Source organism: Oncorhynchus clarkii, unplaced genomic scaffold (assembly GCF_045791955.1).
Source record: "Oncorhynchus clarkii lewisi isolate Uvic-CL-2024 unplaced genomic scaffold, UVic_Ocla_1.0 unplaced_contig_531_pilon_pilon, whole genome shotgun sequence".
NCBI classification, from domain to species: domain Eukaryota; kingdom Metazoa; phylum Chordata; class Actinopteri; order Salmoniformes; family Salmonidae; genus Oncorhynchus; species Oncorhynchus clarkii.
Window position 1 is genome coordinate 46,705 of NW_027260837.1, and position 18,662 is coordinate 65,366.

Here is an 18,662-nt window from a genome sequence, read left to right on the forward strand (position 1 = left end):
CCTGTCCTGTGTCTTGGCGTCACCTGTCCTGTGTCTTGGCCCTCACCTGTCCTGTGTCTTGGCCTCACCTGTCCCGTGTCTGGGCCTCACCTGTCCCGTGTCTTGGCCCTACCTGTCCCGTGTCTTGGCCCTCACCTGTCCCGTGTCTGGGCTGCACCTGTCCCGTGTCTTGGCCTCACCTGTCCCGTGTCTTGGCCTCACCTGTCCTGTGTCTGGGCTGCACCTGTCCTGTGTCTTGGCCTCACCTGTCCTGTGTCTTGGCCTCACCTGTCCTGTGTCTTGGCTTCACCTGTCCCGTGTCTTGGCTTCACCTGTCCCGTGTCTGGGCTTTTCCTGTCCTGTGTCTTGGCCCCACCTGTCCTGTGTCTTGGCCTCGCCTGTCCCGTGTCTGGGCTGCACCTGTCCCGTGTCTGGGCTGCACCTGTCCTGTGATTTTACCTGTGCTTTCTTTTCTTTGTCTATTCATCCTGAATCTGTTCTTTATGTACTTTGTTGTTCCTGGTCTTGTGTTAACCTGTGCTGTTGACCTCTCTGTGACCTTTCCTTGACCTCCCCTGTGATAACCTGCGGGCTGAGCTGACCAGTCTCTTGATCTCTGACCTGTGTTTCTGTCTGCAGCTCTGGAGCCGCACGGTGATCAGCTGCAGAGTCTTAGCTGGAAACAGGACGGCTCCCTGCTGGCTTCCTCCTGCAAGGTGAGTCAGTCCTACAGTACATACTGAGGCCAGACAGGAACTATTATTATCATGTACAGTACATCTAAATATAACCTCAGCAGAAAAATAAACATCCTCTCACTGTCAACTGTGTTTATTTTCAGCAAACTTAACGTGTAAATATTGGTATGAACATAAGATTCAACAACTGCGACATAAACTGAACAAGTTCCACAGACATGTGACTAACAGAAATGGAATAATGTGTCCCTGAACAAAGGGGGGGGCAAAACAAAAGTAACAGTCAGTATCTGGGGTGGGTACCAGCTGCATTAAGTACTGCAGTGCATCTCCGCCTCATGGACTGCACCAGATTTGCCAGTTCTTGCTGTGAGATGTTACCCCACTCTTCCACCAAGGCACCTGCAATTTCTCGGACATTTCTGGCAGGAATGGTCCTAGCCCTCACCCTCCGATCCAACAGGTCCCAGATGTGCTCCGTAGGATTGAGATACGGGCTCTTTGCTCGCCATGGCAGAACACTGGAAATCACACACAGAACGAGCAGTATGGCTGGTGGCATTGTCATGCTGGAGGGTCATGTCAGGATGAGCCTGCAGGAAGGCTACCACATGAGGGAGGAGGATGTCTTCCCTGTAACGTACAGCGTTGAGATTGCCTGCAATCACAACAAGCTCAGTCCGATGATGCTGTGACACACTGCCCCAGACCATGACAGACCCTCCACCTCCAAATAGATCCCACTCCAGAGTACAGGCCTCGGTGTAACACTCATTCCTTTAACGTTAAACGCGAACCCGACCATCACCCCTGGTGATACAAAACGGTGACTCGTTAGTGAAGAGCTCTTTTTGCCAGTCCTGTTTGGTCCAGCCACGGTAGGTTTGTGCCCATAAGCGACATTGTTGCCGGTGATGTCTGGTGAGGACCTGCCTACAACAGGCCTACAAGCCCTCAGTCCAGCCTCTCTCAGCCTATTGCGGACAGTCAGAGCACTGATGGAGGGATTGTGCATCCTGGTGTAACTCGGGCAGTTGTTGTTGTACCTGTCCCGCAGGTATGCTGTTCGGCTGTACCGATCCTGTGCAGGTGTTACACGTGGTCTGCCACTGTGAGGACGATCAGCTGTCCGTCCTGTCTCCCTGTAGCGCAGTCTTAGGCGTCTCACAGTACGGACATTGACATTTAATGCGCTGGCCACACCTGCTATCCTCATGCCTACTTGCAGCATGCCTAAGGCACGTTCACACAGATGAGCAGGGACCCTGGACATCTTTCTTTTGGTGTTTTTCAGAGTCAGGATGCTAGATGAGGCCTTTCTACTAAGTTTTCATAACTGTGACCTTAATTGCCTACTGTCTGTAAGCTGTTAGTGCAACCGTTTCTCAGGTGCATATTCATTAATTGTTTATGGTTCATTGAACAAGCATGGGAAACGGTGTTTAACTCTACAATGAAGATCTGTGAAGTTATTTGGATTTTTACGAATGATCTTTGAAAGACGGGCTGGATAGCACAGGAGCTGGATAGAAAAGATGGCAGAAAGTGCATGTTCACATATTGTGAACTACTTTTCAATGGGATCCTACGATAAAGGTTTGTCACATAGAGAGGTTGCTATCTATTGTCGTGTCTTTGGCTATGCCGGATTAAGTGATATGACATGCTATTCGATGAAATAATTTCTCTGTAATTAATATTACCTGATTGAGCTAATCATGTAAATGTAATTAACGAGAGTCGGGCACCACAAAATAATATTTATAGAGCTGTTATCTTCCGAATAAACTCTTAAAGACCTAGTAATATTTTACATCAATAGCAGTCAATATTAATCGTCATCTTAATTCAGTCTCATAATCTGAAAGTTGTAAATTCTTGGTTATCTGCAAGAACCCTGGCTAACAATTTGAATCAGCAATACAAAATTGGGTTTAGTTATTTATTTACTAAATACCTAACTAATCACACAGAATTCACATACACACAATTAATCATAACTTGATTACAAATTACGTCATAAAGGAAAACATCCCTAGCGGGCGGAACAGATATGACAGCGTGTTACACAATGGAAAAGGGGCTGGGTTGGAGTGAAAGAGCGGAAGACTGAGGAACAAATGGAAGAAGCTGTGCTATCGTAAATACAGTATCTTATGCATTCTAAATTACCGCCCATTTGGAAAAGGAAAATGCAATAAATATTTACTCTGAGCTGCGCTTCAGTAGTTTGGTGGTAGATGGGAGGCCGTGTTGCCAAACCAAGTCCTTTGAAGAATGTCTCTGGTTGTCAATTGGATACGTTGTAGTAATGTCGTTGTGTGATAGACGGGATACTTTGTCTGTTCCTTCCTAACCCTCGTTGCATCTGCTGTTGCTAACTCAACGGCTAGGAGGTATCACTTCTGTAGTGAATAAGAGTTCAAAGTTCATACCATTCTCAACCAAAGCTCACGCTGATGTTGGCTTCGTTCTGTAGTTATTATCTGAACCATTCTGACATAGGACCGTCGTACCTACATCTTCGGAACAGGAAGTTCTGTTGTCGTCAAGGCTTTATTTAGGAAGGGAGAAGAGGGCGTGTTTGAAAAGTTTTATAGACCATGTCCCTTCACAGGGGCGGGCCACTGAGTGAGCAGCCCTAACTTATGACAACCCACATCTAACATTTTAGAAGTTAAAATCACATTTCATCCCATCACAAATAATTTCATATTCAAACATTTAAATTGAACAACAATTCCATGTGAATCCGATAACTCTGATGTGTAGACTTTCCACTGTAGAGTTTACGTCATCTTATCATTGATGAGAATGTATCAGATGACAAACGAAATGACATCATGTTCATTAAGTACCACCGCATATGTTCAATTGTTCGGATTACCAGAATATAGTTCATTTCCCCCCACCTACTGATGTTCCCAGAATCTCTATGTTAACCAAGGGGTTTTGCAAATGTAACCTCAGTAGATTAGAGAGAGTAAAAAGGGGGAAAGAGGTATTTATGACTGTCATAAACCTATCCCCCAGGCCAACGTCATGACACTATCAGGGAAGATTTGTCACACAGCAACCTCTCTTTCTATCTTATGTGTTGTGTCTTAAATACTTCCCAACTCTCTAGTGGCAAACAATAGCAGTAGAGGTTCACATAATGTGTGTGTTTGACATCTACTAGATTACGGTTGTACTGTGCAGAATCACTGATCTACAAGTTAAATGACATGTTATTGCTCATGTACATACTGTATATTTAGCAGATTTTATCGCAGGTGCAGTGAGATACTTATGTTCATAGCTCAAACAGTGCAGTAATACCGAACAATACACACAAATCCCCTAAATGAAAATAAATAAATTAAGAAATATCAGAACGAGCAATGTCAGAGTCCGTGTGTATTGACATTATGGACAGTATATGAATAGAAAATATATGTACAGCAGTAGTTATGTAGGATGAGCCTTGACTAGAACACATATGAAGTGGGTAAAACAGTATGTAAACATTATTAAAAACCCCTAAGGTCGTTGTCCGTGCCGCTGTGGACATGTAATTAGCATTATTGCTCCCAAGAGTGTGGGCCTATGCCCTCACAGGCCCACCCATAGCTGCGCCCCTGCCCAGTCATGTGAAATCCATAGATGAGTGCCTAATTTGTCAACCTGGGATGGAATACTGTAGTAACTGTAGTAGCCGCGTCTCACCAGTAGATGCCGCCAACGGAACACCATATCCCCCTGTTTGCCTGATTGGCGCTACCCGACATTAATCAGCATCTGTTTTTGAGCGGATCATTCCGTCAACAGGGGTGACATTCATTAACCCGGGTGGAGATCTTGTACTCTGACTGACTGTGTCCCACTTTTTATACTGGATACAGAGTTCTCCATAAAACTTCAACCTCAACTTTCCCTTGGGTTCTAAAGTGGAAATGAACACAACTCAGGGATTGAGAAAGAGGGATGAGTCTGAGATCACTGATGTAACAGCCAGTTTGTCTAATTGTTTTAGTGTTGTAATAGTTTGATCGTGTTGACAGAGGAATTAATTAATGCAAGAGTGAGTGATCCTCACTGAGCAGCCAAGTCTTCCTATTAACATTAGTTAGTGTGTTAGTTATCAGCCAAGTCTTCCTATTAACATTAGTGTGTTAGTTATCAGCCAAGTGTTCCTATTAACATTAGTTAGTGTGTTAGTTATCAGCCAAGTCTTCCTATTAACATTAGTTAGTGTGTTAGTTATCAGCCAAGTCTTCCTATTAACATTAGTGTGTTAGTTATCAGCCAAGTCTTCCTATTAACATTAGTTAGTGTGTTAGTTATCAGACAAGTCTTCCTATTAACATTAGTTAGTGTGTTAGTTATCAGCCAAGTCTTCATATTAACGTTAGTTAGTGTGTTAGTTATCAGCCAAGTCTTCCTATTAACATTAGTTAGTGTGTTAGTTATCAGCCAAGCCTTCCTATTAACATTAGTTAGTGTGTTAGTTATCAGCCAAGTCTTCCTATTAACATTAGTTAGTGTGTTAGTTATCAGCCAAGTCTTCCTATTAACATTAGTTAGTGTGTTCGTTATCAGCCAAGTCTTCCTATTAACATTAGTTAGTGTGTTAGTTATCAGCCAAGTCTTCCTATTAACATTAGTTAGTGTGTTAGTTATCAGCCAAGTCTTCCTATTAACATTAGTTAGTGTGTTTAGTTATCTGGCAATTTGTCTCTTTCTTTCTCTCTCAAACAGAAAACAGTATCATTAGTTAGACCTTAACGAGGCACTGGAGGCAGGGTACATAACTGTTTAGTGTAGGACGACATCCATCAGGCCCCTGCATGCAGAAAACCCCCAGTGACCTCTTACCCCAAGCCCTGCACACGTCCAGGATCATGTTCATTAGGCACCAAATGGAAGAAAATGGGCTGAAACAGGCATGGACTTCCTGGACTTGTCCAGTAAGAAATCCTTGTTTTAGTTTTCCATTACAACATTTTTTGCTATTTTCTTCTCTAATGAATACATCCCAAGCCTCTTCTCCCCAACTGCCCCGCCCGACCCCTGCCTCTCCTGGGGAGAAGGGAGCTATAGTAAGGGTCCTTTCTCCATCCTCTGCTCCCTGACAGGTTCTGCGAGTTACTGCCTTTTTAAAGCAAAGTAAAGAGCAGAGATGAAAAACACGCAGGACGGGACCTCAATCCTCACCTGGCCACAGAGGCCCGTCGCAAGGCCCCAAGAGCGGGTGATTTAGCGCCCCAGGAGAGAGGACCTAGGCATGGAGGCATGTGTGGTGCCCCCTCCTGTCATAAAGGAAATAATAACTGTGCTGGAAGGTATTTCCATTGTGTGTGTGTGTGTGTGTGTGTGTGTGTGCGCGGTTGAGTAGGGGGTGCCAGAGTGGAGGGAGCTCTGGGTTTATGGAAGGGGCGCAGAGGGAGAGAGGGGAGTTTATGAGTAGAAGTGGAATGGTTTCATGTGTAGTTGTAGTTGAACTTGGACACTAGGCAAGGGCCTTTTCATCAGCGGGGGTTAACATAACTCATTTTTCAACACTTCCTGCCTTTGAGGTACAGTATGTGCTGTGGCAAATGTTGGTGTACTTCCCTTGTCCTCTCCTGCTCACACTTTCTCTGTCACATACAGACATTCAGTGATAATCTAGAATCGGCTTTCTATTTTGCAACAAAGCCTCCTTCTCTCACGCCGCCAAACATACCCTAGTAAAACTGACTATCCTACCGATCCTCGACTTCGGCAATGTCATCTACAAAATAGCTTCCAATACTCTACTCAGCAAACTGGATGCAGTCTATCACAGTGCCATCCGTTTTGTTACTAAAGCCCCTTATACCACCCACCACTGCAACCTGTATGCTCTCGTTGGCTGGCCCTCGCTACATATTCGTCAGACCCACTGGCTCCAGGTCATCAAAAAGTCTATGCTAGGTAAAGCTCCGCCTTATCTCAGCTCGCTGGTCACGATAACACCCACCTGTAGCACGCGTTCCAGCAGGTATATCTCACTGGTCATCCCCAAATCCAACACCTCCTTTGGCCGCCTTCTAGTTCTCTGCTGCCAGTGACTGGAACGAATTGCAAAAATAGCTGCAGCTGGAGACCTATATTTCCCTCACCAACTTTAAACATCAGCTATCTGAGCAGCTAACCGATCGCTGCAGCTGTACATAGTCCATCTGTAAATAGCCCACCCAATCTACCTACCTCATCCCTATATTGTTTTTATTTACTTTTCTGCTCTTTTGCACACTAGTATTTCTACTTGCACATCATCATCTGCTCATCTATCACTCCAGTGTTGAATTGCTATATTGTAATTATTTTACAACTATGGCCTATTTATTGCCTCACCGCCCTTATCCTACCTCATTTGCACTCACTGTATATAGACGTTTCCTATTGTATTATTGACTGCATGACTGCATGTTTGTTTATTCCATGTGTAACTCTGTGTTGTTTTTTGTGTCGCACTGCTTTTCTTTATCTTGGCCAGGTCACAGTTGTAAATGAGAACTTGTTCTCAACTGGCCTACCTGGTTAAATAAAGGTGTTCTAACCTGGTTAAATAAAGGTGTTCTCAACTAGCCTACCTGGTTAAATAAAGGTGTTCTCAACTGGCCTACCTGGTTAAATAAAGGTGTTCTCAACTGGCCTACCTGGTTAAATAAAGGTGTTCTCAACTGGCCTACCTGGTTAAACCTGGTTAAATAAATAAAAAATAAATCATCTAGTTGGGTTCTCTGAGACAGAGCAAGAGCCCTGGGTGCTTTGTGTTCATTTGTCGCCAAACATTAAAAATATATATATTTTTGATTAAAACAGGGAAGGACTACCTGAACTTGTGCAATAAGAAATGCTAATTTTAGGTTCCTGTTGAAAAACATTTAAACACGTTTCCATAAGGAACTTTTTAGTAGACCAAGCAAGATCAAAACCTACAGAGAGACAGGCTGCCATGTGACTCTGTGTGCTTAACAATTGTGTGTGTCAGAGTGGGGGTCATTTTCCTCTGTTTGTATTCCCAGTGACCAGAAAGGAGTTCGCCCATCAGTCAGTCAGTGATGGCCCGTGCTCAGACCAGAATTACTCTTAACATGATGATAGTCTTTAGGAAGGCTGCTGCTGGCAGGCTTCCTTAGGAGGGGCGGAGAGAGAAAGAGGGAGAGAGACCGAGAGATGGACAGAGAAGAAAGAGAAAACCGAAAGACAGAAAAAGAAAGGGGAAAAACAGAGTGGAGGAGAAATGTGACACTAGATGAGAGCGTCTGGGGGTTCAGGCTTCTCTGAGTTGACTGAGACCCGGTGTGTAATTTAACTCAATGGGCCCTTCAATCTCTCCAATACCCTTTATTTAAGCAAATAGGCCCTGCCAACGTGTGTTCAATTGAGACCGGGCTCACCCAAATGGGTGAACATGGGGGTGCGCTACGTCAGATGAAGGGAGACCGTGACCATCCCTCCGTCACCCAGCGAGCAGCACTCATCATAACAGTCCTGGGGTGTGTTCATTAGGCACTAAATGGAAGAAAGCGGAGCGACTGGAAACTACCAATAAGAGACGCTCAGTTTTGTTTTCCGTTGCAAAACGTTTTGCTATGGTGTGCTCTAATACACACTACCCAGATGTAGGGGCCAAGAGATGCATCATTCCATCAAGGGCTGTAAACAGACTGGTTTTACACACTGCAGTTCACCTTCCCTAACATGTTCCATCAATCCTACTCCAAAAAGAGAAACAGTTCCTATCCCATTCCTCTCTCACTACCTCTGTCTTCATGTACTGAACAGCTTCTTTCACTTTCTCCCCATGCTGTTGTCTGCAGCAACAGTTATGACCTCTCTATGGAGTCTTATAGCATCTACAGCAGCAGGTATGACCTCTCTATGGAGTCTTATAGCGTCTACAGCAGCAGGTATGACCTCTCTATGGAGTCTTATAGCGTCTACAGCAGCAGGTATGACCTCTCTATGGAGTCTTGTAGCGTCTACAGCAGCAGGTATGACCTCTCTATGGACTCTTGTAGCTTCTACAGCAACAGGTATGACCTCTCTATGGAGTCTTGTAGCTTCTACAGCAACAGGTATGACCTCTCTATGGAGTTTTGTAGCTTCTACAGCAGCAGGTATGACCTCTCTATGGAGTCTTGTAGCTTCTACAGCAGCAGGTATGACCTCTCTATGGAGTCTTGTAGCTTCTACAGCAGCAGGTATGACCTCTCTATGGAGTCTTATAGCATCTGCAGCAGCAGGTATGACCTCTCTATGGAGTCTTATAGCTTCTACAGCAGCAGGTATGACCTCTCTATGGAGTCTTCTAGCTTCTACAGCAGCAGGTATGACCTCTCTATGGAGTCTTATAGCGTCTACAGCAGCAGGTATGACCTCTATGGAGTCTTATAGCTTCTACAGCAGCAGGTATGACCTCTCTATGGAGTCTTATAGCTTCTACAGCAGCAGGTATGACCTCTGTATGGAGTCTTATAGCTTCTACAGCAGCAGGTATGACCTCTATGGAGTCTTATAGCTTCTACAGCAGCAGGTATGACCTCTATGGAGTCTTATAGCTTCTACAGCAGCAGGTATGACCTCTATGGAGTCTTGTAGCTTCTGTTAATGTGGGTTTTTCACATTCTGGGTTCAAAACAGTGAGCAGATATTCCCCTTTCTCTTCATATTGGATCTACTTTTTATCCAGCTCCGTTTTAATAGACACACACACACACACACTCCCATGATAAATAAATATTATTAGTTATTATCAGTGTGTGAGCCAACTCCTCCTGATGTCACACAGTCTGGACTGTCAGTCACTCGGGATTGACACTGTTTTTTTGTGGCGAGTTGCCATGGACAACTGGAAAGGGGAGTTTGGCTGTGTGCATGTGTGTGAAAGCTATACAGCAGGGTTGAACTCATTAACAGCAGCTTGAGAATGATTTTCGTTCTATGCCGCTTTGATTAAACAGCTGCAGTCTCTGCGGCACACACACACACACACACTTGTGTTTGTGTTAGGGATAGTGTGGCCGCCCCATCTGTGTGTTTATGAGAGGGTGGATCATGTGTGTGTGTTTAAAGCCAATAGGTTATTGTCAGGAGGTTATGAGGGTCTGTTTGATTGGTTGAGTGTGTCTATTTATACTAGTGGGCACATCTGCATGTGACTGACACTCATCCAGCTGTTTGCAGCCAGATAGTTTCCCCTCCGGCAGAGAATTTTGTTTGTTGTTAGAGCACTGAATAGTTCTCTTTTGACAAGGGTGGTGTGTGCGGGTGTGTAGTGTGTTAAGGTCAGTAAGGGCAGCCAGTCTCTAGAGGCGATGGTTGATGATCTGTCCACCCAGGATTGTCTGCTGTGTTTTCCCTGCTGTGTGTGTGTTGTTGGGACAGGGCCTGACACTGTGGTCTCTGAGCCCTGGCTTCAGCCTGGGTCACAGAGGCCCAATGCCACAGCCTTAGGCTACACTAACCTGTGGGTGGGCTGTCACACACACACACACACACACACACACACAGCGCTTTAGAATTAGGAAAACCCCTGTTTGTTATTCCAAGCAGTAAACAGCAAATAAATCCATCATCCATAGTGGGGACTGCTGGGGGAAAACACACACACACACACACACACACTTTGAACTGGGTCTTTGAAGGCAAGGCCAGGGGAACCCCTCCCTCTCAACAATCACTTTCTTCAACTTTGATTTCAGCTGGGGGGGGGGGGGGTGTGTGTGTGTGTGTGTCTCACAGAAAGGTTAATGCCGGTCTGCCTGTCTGTTTTCTGGTTGTGTGTGTCTGTTGGCTGTGTGTGTGTGTGTGTGTGTGTGTGTGTTTGTGCTTTCACTGTGTAAGTGCACAAAAACCTGAGTCCTTGTATCAGTCAGTGTCATTGCCCTGATTCTTTCTGACATGTGTTGATGTCTTGGTGGGGGTTGTGTTTGGTCTGAGGGTTATTACAGTTGTTACCTGTTATTATGCTGTATGTTTCTGTCAGTGTTTCACTGATATCTGAGCCCTGTGTCATATTGAGTGACACACACACACACACACACACCAGGACAGGAGTGTCCCCGGCCACAGCCGGTTCCCATTACACCCCATTTCCTCGCAATCACAGAGGATCCCCTCTCTGATTGTCTGGCCTGATTACTTCCGTATGCTGAGGGCCAGTGGGGGTGAAGTGAAGGGGGGTAGGGTAAAGGGGGGTTGGGGGGGACACAATAGGGCAAGGACGGATCACTGAATTACTGCTCTATGATTCATAAAGCGTCACAGAGTAGGACTGCTGATCTAGAATCAGTTTTTCATTTTAGATCATAATGACTACCATTATATGGACAGGTAGGGCCTGATCCTAGATCAGCATCTCCTACTCTGAGATGTTCTATGGAAAAGGGCTGAGGATCAGTCAGATCTGATACATATACAGGGCCCAGAGTTTTACCGGTTCAGACCACATGGTCAGGAACACCTTGTGGCTCCAGTTACATAGCCTGCCGTAACTCCTGGCTCCTGTGATATAGACAGAGAAAGTTTGAATCCTAAGCCGGCATTCACATTGTTTGAAGTACAATAGACCAACATCGCTACTGTAGTAGGTCAAAGCTGTGTGCTGGAAAACCTTGGTAGAGCATGGATGGAGTAGGCATTGTGGTGCTCATGTGAATTTCCTATCTTTTTTGGCTTCAGACCAATCCCCCTACTTCTCACTTAAAACATATTTTTTTTGTTTTTAATACACTCTGAGGAAAGTTTATTAGGTACACCCATCTAGTACTGGGTCGGAACTCCCTTTGCCTCCAGAACAGCCTGAATTCTTTGGGGAATGGAATCATTGCTCAATTGGTATCAAGGGACCTAACATGTGCCAGGAAAACATTCCCCACACCACCGCCACCAGCCTGTACCGTTGACACCAGGCAGGATGGGGCCATGGACTCACGCTGCTTACGCCAAATCCTGACTCCACCATCAGCATGATGCAACAGTAACCGGGGTTTGTCGGCCAGGCAATGCTTTTCCACTCCTAAATTGTCCATTGTTGGTGATCGCGTGCCCACTGGAGCCACTTCTTCATGTTTTTAGCTGATAGGAGTGGAACCCTGTGTGGATGTCTGCTGTAATAGCGCATCTGTGACAAGGACTGATGAGTTGTACTGCCATTATTATTGTACTGCGCCGTGAAAAGCCCAGGAGGCCGGACGTTTCTGAGATACTGGGACCGGTGCACGCCTTGCACCGATGATCATACCACGCTCAAAGTCGCTTAGGCCACTGGTTTTGCCCACTGAATGACTCAATGCCTGTCTACCTGTTTTTATACAGCAAGCCACAGACACGTGACTCATTGTCTGTAGGAGTGAACCATTTTTGTGTGTTGTACCTAATAAACTGTCCAGTGAGTGTATTGGTGTCTGCTGAAATGAAATCGTCAGTCATTTCATGGACTATGGGTTAGTTATTTCAAGATTTTATAGTGGTTCACTGTAATTATGATTGGCTTCTACAAATACCAGGAGAATGCTGTGTTGCACTGTTTAAGACCATGCTAACATGTTCTGGTGTTGTTCAGTTCCATATGTCTGTCATGATTTAGAAGAGTAAGAAAGGGACCAATCAGTTTGGGCTTCTGATTCAAATCTAAAGATCTGTCAACATTGTCTTGTGGCGTTGATTTAAGTACTTCTGTGTCATTTTCCAAATAACCCCAATACGCATCTTTCCTCTTTTTTGTGTTTTCTAGGACAAAAAGCTGCGAGTCTTTGACCCAAGAGCCCAGCTGAAACCTGTTCAGGTAAGTCCCTCTACTGGACTCCACATCTCCTCTAACCCACAAGAACTAACCAGAAGCATCATTCATTGCCATCCATCCAGTGAATGTATGCTGCTTGACAGAGCTCATAGAATGAATGGGTAGATTAACAGAGGACAGGGGTGATACATTCTGTATGACTGTGACCTGGCTCTCTGTGACTTTGTCCTGGAGGTCAGCGGAGGTCAGCCTGCCAGACCAGGTATCAGAGGGTTAAAGCGTGTTACTCTGTGTGTCTCTGTGTAACACTTCACAAGATGGAGAACTACAGGCACGGTCAGCTCTCCATCTCCTCTGTGTTGATTTATAATGGCCGATCTCCTTACCCTTCCCTTCCCAAGATGACCTAGTCCCACTGAAAAACATGGTGGCTTTGGCCCAAAGCTCTCACCACTGTCCCTTCTCCCTGATTTATCTAAGTATTGATTCATTAGGACTGTACACAAGTTAGTTACCCGTGGGAACCAAGGGAAACATTAGGAATGGTGTTGTTGGTGTGACCTTGAACCTCTGTGACCACTGGTTACTTCCTTACTGTGATTTATCGGAGTTGTTGACGATGGCATCCCAGTCCCAGCTTTTGGCCAATCAACCCTGACCAAGGCAGTTAACCCACTGTTCCCTGGGCGCGGGAGACGTGGATGTCGATTAAGGCAGCCCCTCGCCCCTCTGATTCAGAGTGGTTGGGTTATGTGGAAGACACATTTCAGTTGAAAGCATTCAGTTGTACTACTGACTAGGTACCTCCTTTCCTTTCCAATTGTACTCCATCACAACCAGCAGGAATGAGGAGGGGGCACACGCAAACCCTCCTGTATGTGTGTGTGTGCAACATTGAGAAATTATTCTCTCACTTTTTGGCAGCAGACATCAAGGGGACCTCCCAGAGAGATTTCATTAGTGTTATAGTCCCTGTGTTAGTCTCCCTCTGTCATCTGTAAACAGGGATATGACATTAGTGTTATAGTCCCTGTGTTAGTCTCCCTCTGTCATCTGTAAACAGGGATATGACATTAGTGTTATAGTCCCTGTGTTAGTCTCCCTCTGTCATCTGTAAACAGGGATATGACATTAGTGTTATAGTCCCTGTGTTAGTCTCCCTCTGTCATCTGTAAACAGAGAGATGTCATTAGTGTTATAGTCCCTGTGTTAGTCTCCCTCTGTCATCTGTAAATAGAGATGTCATTAGTGTTATAGTCCCTGTGTTAGTCTCCCTCTGTCATCTGTAAATAGAGATGTCATTAGTGTTATAGTCCCTGTGTTAGTCTCCCTCTGTCATCTGTAAACAGAGAGATTTCATTAGTGTTATAGTCCCTGTGTTAGTCTCCCTCTGTCATCTGTAAATAGAGATGTCATTAGTGTTATAGTCCCTGTGTTAGTCTCCCTCTGTCATCTGTAAACAGAGACTGGCTGGAAAAACAACACATGCTCTAGCCAGCAGATTAAATATTACACACCGCTCAGCGCCCACCGCCCGGGTGTAAATACCTGGAGGACAGCTCACTGCCAAAGTGTGTGTGTGTGTGTGTGTGTGTGCGTGCGTGCGTGCGTGCGTGCGTGCGTGCTGACATCATGCGCCTTATCTTAAAGGAAGTTGAGAAAAGTTCCATATGGATTATTCTGTACTTGGGCATTGTGTACATGAGTCTCTGTGTGTGTGTGTCTATTTACTGTGAGCGTGTTTGCTGAATCAATGTGAGAGAGGATAACTGGCTCCAGTCCAAGTGTTTGAACCCTCCAGTACAATATTTACCTCAGGTGTGTCAATCTGTCAGACACTGGAGAACCTTTCTGACAACATATCCTGCTTTTACCCCACAGGACAGCACTCCCATGGAATATTACTTCAGGTTGTGGATGCGTTTGGCAATGGGACCATTGTTAGACATGAACTGCTACTCAAATGACTGAATTCCTTAGATCTCTCGATGCGTTTGGATAAAGAACATTGTGAAACTGAAGTAAAACCTGCTGGAATGTTTTCAGTTTGCTCATTTAAGGGTTCTTGCTCATTAGCTTGGATCGGAGTAAGACTGTGAAGGGTCCACATGTCTGGAACTCATGACCCAGGGCTTTGGAAACACACAACACACACACACACACACACACACACACACACACTTACACTCTCATATTCATCAAGAGGACCTGATAAGTGTGCAATAGTTAAACCAGAAAGCTCCATCATCTCAGCCCCCTTGACAGGTTTCAGTTGTCTCTCTGGAGAACGTGAGAAGGAGCGCCACTCCCATTAACACCATGCTGGGTGGTAGAGTAGACTTTAACGAGCAGAGCAGTGGTTCATCCTAACACACAGCTGGTGTTCCAAATGGCACTACTTCTACTTTAGTGCACTACTTCTGACCAGGGCCCATAGTGCTCAGTGTAGGAGAAATGGGGGCATTTGGAACAGAAACACAATGAGGCTGGTAATTGGACCGGATCGAGGGTGTGAATCTAATGTATACATGGGTCTCAGAGTACTGTTAAACACAGTATTACACACAGCATTACATTTCATTTAACACTGGGGATCTGACAGACATTCGCTGCATCACAATGAAATCTGGAGGAAACCGACGGCGGTTTGGTTTTAGATGTCTTTGTGATGCCCCCAGATGTCTTTGTGATGCCCCCAGATGTCTTTGTGATGCCCCCAGATGTCTTTGTGATGCCCCCAGATGTCTTTGTGATGCCCCCAGATGTCTTTGTGATGCCTCCAGATGTCTTTGTGATGCCTCCAGATGTCTTTGTGATGCCCCCAGATGTCTTTGTGATGCCCCCAGATGTCTTTGTGATGCCCCCAGATGTCTTTGTGATGCCCCCAGATGTCTTTGTGATGCCCCCAGATGTCTTTGTGATGCCCCCAGATGTCTTTGTGATGCCCCCAGATGTCTTTGTGATGCCCCCAGATGTCTTTGTGATGCCCCCAGATGTCTTTGTGATGCCCCCAGATGTCTTTGTGATGCCCCCAGATGTCTTTGTGATGCCCCCAGATCGATTGTTTGTTTATGTCAAACTTAAAGGGGCACTGATATTAACAGTTTTTATATTTTAAATGAATGATACTCATTGGTTGTTGAATATCCCTTATGCATGCTGTCCAAAGCTCCATCTATGATTTTAAGTGGTAACATTTCTCCAGCACCATCTCTGAGGTTTATATGGGGCGGCAGGGTAGCCTAGTGGTTAGAGTGTTGGACTATTAACCGGAAGGTTTCAAGTTCAAACCCCCGAGCTGACAAGGTTTTCTGTCGTTCTGCCCCTGAACAGGCAGTTAACCCACTGTTCCTAGGCCGTCATTGAAAATAAGAATTTGTTCTTAATTAACTGACTTGCCTAAAAGTAAAACAAATGTAAAAAAATCAAGTCAAGTGGTGGGGCTCCTGTTTTGTTGTTTTTAAATGATAGTGGGGCTTTTAACCTCTAGCGTCGAGCAATGCCGTATCCGGGAGCGTAATCATAGCCTCAAGCTCATTACCATAACTCAACGTTTCCTATTCATGAAAATCGCAAATAAAATAAATATATTCAACACTGTCATCTCAGATTTTCAAAATATGCTTTTCAACCAAAGCTACACAAGCATTTGTGTAAGAGTATTGATAGCCTAGCATAGCATTAAGCCTAGCATTCAGCAGGCAACATTTTCACAAAAACAAGAAAAGCATTCAAATGAAATCATTTACCTTTGAAGAACTTCGGCTGTTTTCAATGACGATACTCTTAGTTAGATAGCAAATGTTCATTTTTTCCAAAAATATTATTTGTGTAGACGAAATAGCTCCGTTTTGTTCATCACGTTTGGCTAAGAAAAACACCGGAAAATGCAGTCACATACAACGCCAAACTTTTTTCCAAATTAGCTCCATAATATCGACAGAAACATGGCAAACGTTGTTTAGAATCAACCCTCAAGGTGTTTTTCACATATCTATTCGATAATCTATCAGTGGTGGCAGTTGCCTTCTCATCAGAAGAAAACGGAAAAATACTGCAGCTGGAGATTACGCAATATTTGCGACGGAGGACACCAAGCGACCACCTGGTAGATGTAGTCTCTTATGGTCAATCTTCCAATGATATGCCTACAAATACGTCACAATGCTGCAGACACCTTGGGGAAAACGTGGAAAAGGTAAGCTGACTCCTAGCTCCTTCACAGCCATATAAGGAGTCATTGCCATGAGGCGGTTTCAAAAAATGCGGCACTTCCTGATTGGATTTTTATCTGGTTTTTTTCTGTAACATCAGTTCTGTGGCACTCACAGACAATATCTTTGCAGTTTTGAAAATGTCAGTGTTTTCTTTCCAAAGCTGTCAATTATATGCATAGTCAAGCATCTTTTCGTGACAAAATATCTTGTTTAAAACGGGAACGTTTTTCATCCAAAAATTAAAATAGCGACCCCTATATCCAAGAAGTTAAGATGCATTCCACTAGGGTTTCTGTCTTGTCTTCTGCCCCCACAATGCATTGTAACAACTCTGTCTGTTCTGTCATGATTTGATGGAAGCGAATTGCCGGCGAGGCCACAATATAAACAGTACCGGTCTCAAAACGGTCTGAACTTTGTCTCCATGTATGTTGCTAACCTCATAGATAACTCAGTTTATTTCTTCATGACTGAGCCATTGTTTCCTCAGCAACTGAGGCCACGGAACACTGCACCACAATCTTCTGTCGGAGGAAAGCCGCCCAGGTTCAAACGCTTTCAAATCAAATCAAATTGTCATGCGGCGAATACAACAGGTGTAGATTTTACCATGAAATGCTTACGAGCCCTTTTCCAACAATGAGAAGTAAAAAGTGGTTTCCATTTGCAAATTTTCTAACACAATAAATAACAATAACAAGGCTCTATACAAATCTTTGCTCTAGCCCGCCTGGAGTGCAAAATGGCCATGGTTTATACTTTTGGGACTAGTCTATTGGCCCATTGAGTCAGACCAGCTCAATCTAGCACATAATCTAGTATTTGAAATGATTTCCAGTAGTATTTGAACCCAGGTCTGGAGGAAAGCTGGTAACTATTAAAGGGAGGACCTCCTCTAAAGGAGGTGAGAAGTGATGAAGTGTTTTGACTTCACTAAACAAATCATGTCATCGTTCAGCAAGCGTTCAGTGCAGCAGTACCATCCAGGGCTATATCTTGGAGCGTGTCCTGATTACACCCCTAGCCAAACCTGGGTGAAGTGGTTGTTAGAGGAGTTTGCTTGCTAAAGCACTGTTGACTGGACTAGCTTTCATTCAGTACAGTACCATCCAGGGACATATGGAGCAGATTTTTGACGTGTCCTGTTCAACCCTAGCCTGGACGCCAAACTGTTGCTATGTTCATTTGGCATGACAATGACCATATGAGCTTGCAAGATGGCACAAACAGATCTGGGACCAGGCTAGTTCAACCGTAGCCGAGATGCCAAACTTGGGTGTGCTTCAGCCTACTCTTTCTAAAGCCTTAACCTTCGTTACAGCAGTTTGTTTGCTTAAGCATAACCATATGGGGCAACCATGCTACATGTAGCTTCCACCCAGCTTGTAGCTACAGTATACCTCCATCTCTCTGGTTCCCACTAAGGCCAAGCTGCCAAGTCAAAATGCGCTTTATCGGGAAAATGTATGAAATTGAAAATTTGTGTTTTGCTCTTAACCTACCCCTAAATTAAGGTTAGGATGGACATGATTATGTTCCCTTATAGGCAGGTGGAGTAAATATATAGACAGTAATTGTAGCTGTGATTTTTGCTGCATTTATGGGGAAAGAGAGCTTGCTGGGTAATTTAAGCTTCGGACAGGAAGAGCCGTATTCCAACTGCGTGTGTGTGTGCATGCACGCACGCATGCTGCACACATAGTGTACATTTAGATAGCTGGCACAGGGTGTGTGTGTGTGTGTGTGTGTGTGTGTGTGTGTGTGTGTGTGTGTGTGTGTGTGTGTGTGTGTGTGTGTGTGTGTGTGTGTGTGTGTGTGTGTGTGTCTCAGAATCTCTCACAGCTGAAACGTGTCGTTTTGATCTTTGGATGTTTTCCACTTCGTCCCTTTCAGATAATTTTTGTGAACTCAGTGCAGTTTGCTTAATTTTTTGTGAAGTTGTGCAGAAACTCAGACCCCTCCAAGAGCCCATGAAGAGAACCCAACTGAGGCCATCTCGAGATGTGGTCT

General features: G+C 44.7%; 1 protein-coding gene across 2 annotated transcripts in view; it reads left to right on the forward strand.

Annotated features, from left to right (window-relative positions):
• LOC139401870 (coronin-7-like) overlaps positions 1–18,662 on the forward strand; it is a 255,018-nt gene that overhangs the window by 14,536 nt on the left and 221,820 nt on the right. For both annotated transcript variants that reach the window (XR_011633174.1, XM_071145861.1), the window contains exons 6-7: positions 619–695; positions 12,427–12,477. Coding sequence is in view for 1 of the 2 variants with exons in the window: in XM_071145861.1 (XP_071001962.1) it covers positions 619–695; positions 12,427–12,477 (128 nt within the window). In the remaining variant the exon portion in view is untranslated. The remainder of the gene's footprint in view (positions 1–618; positions 696–12,426; positions 12,478–18,662) is intronic.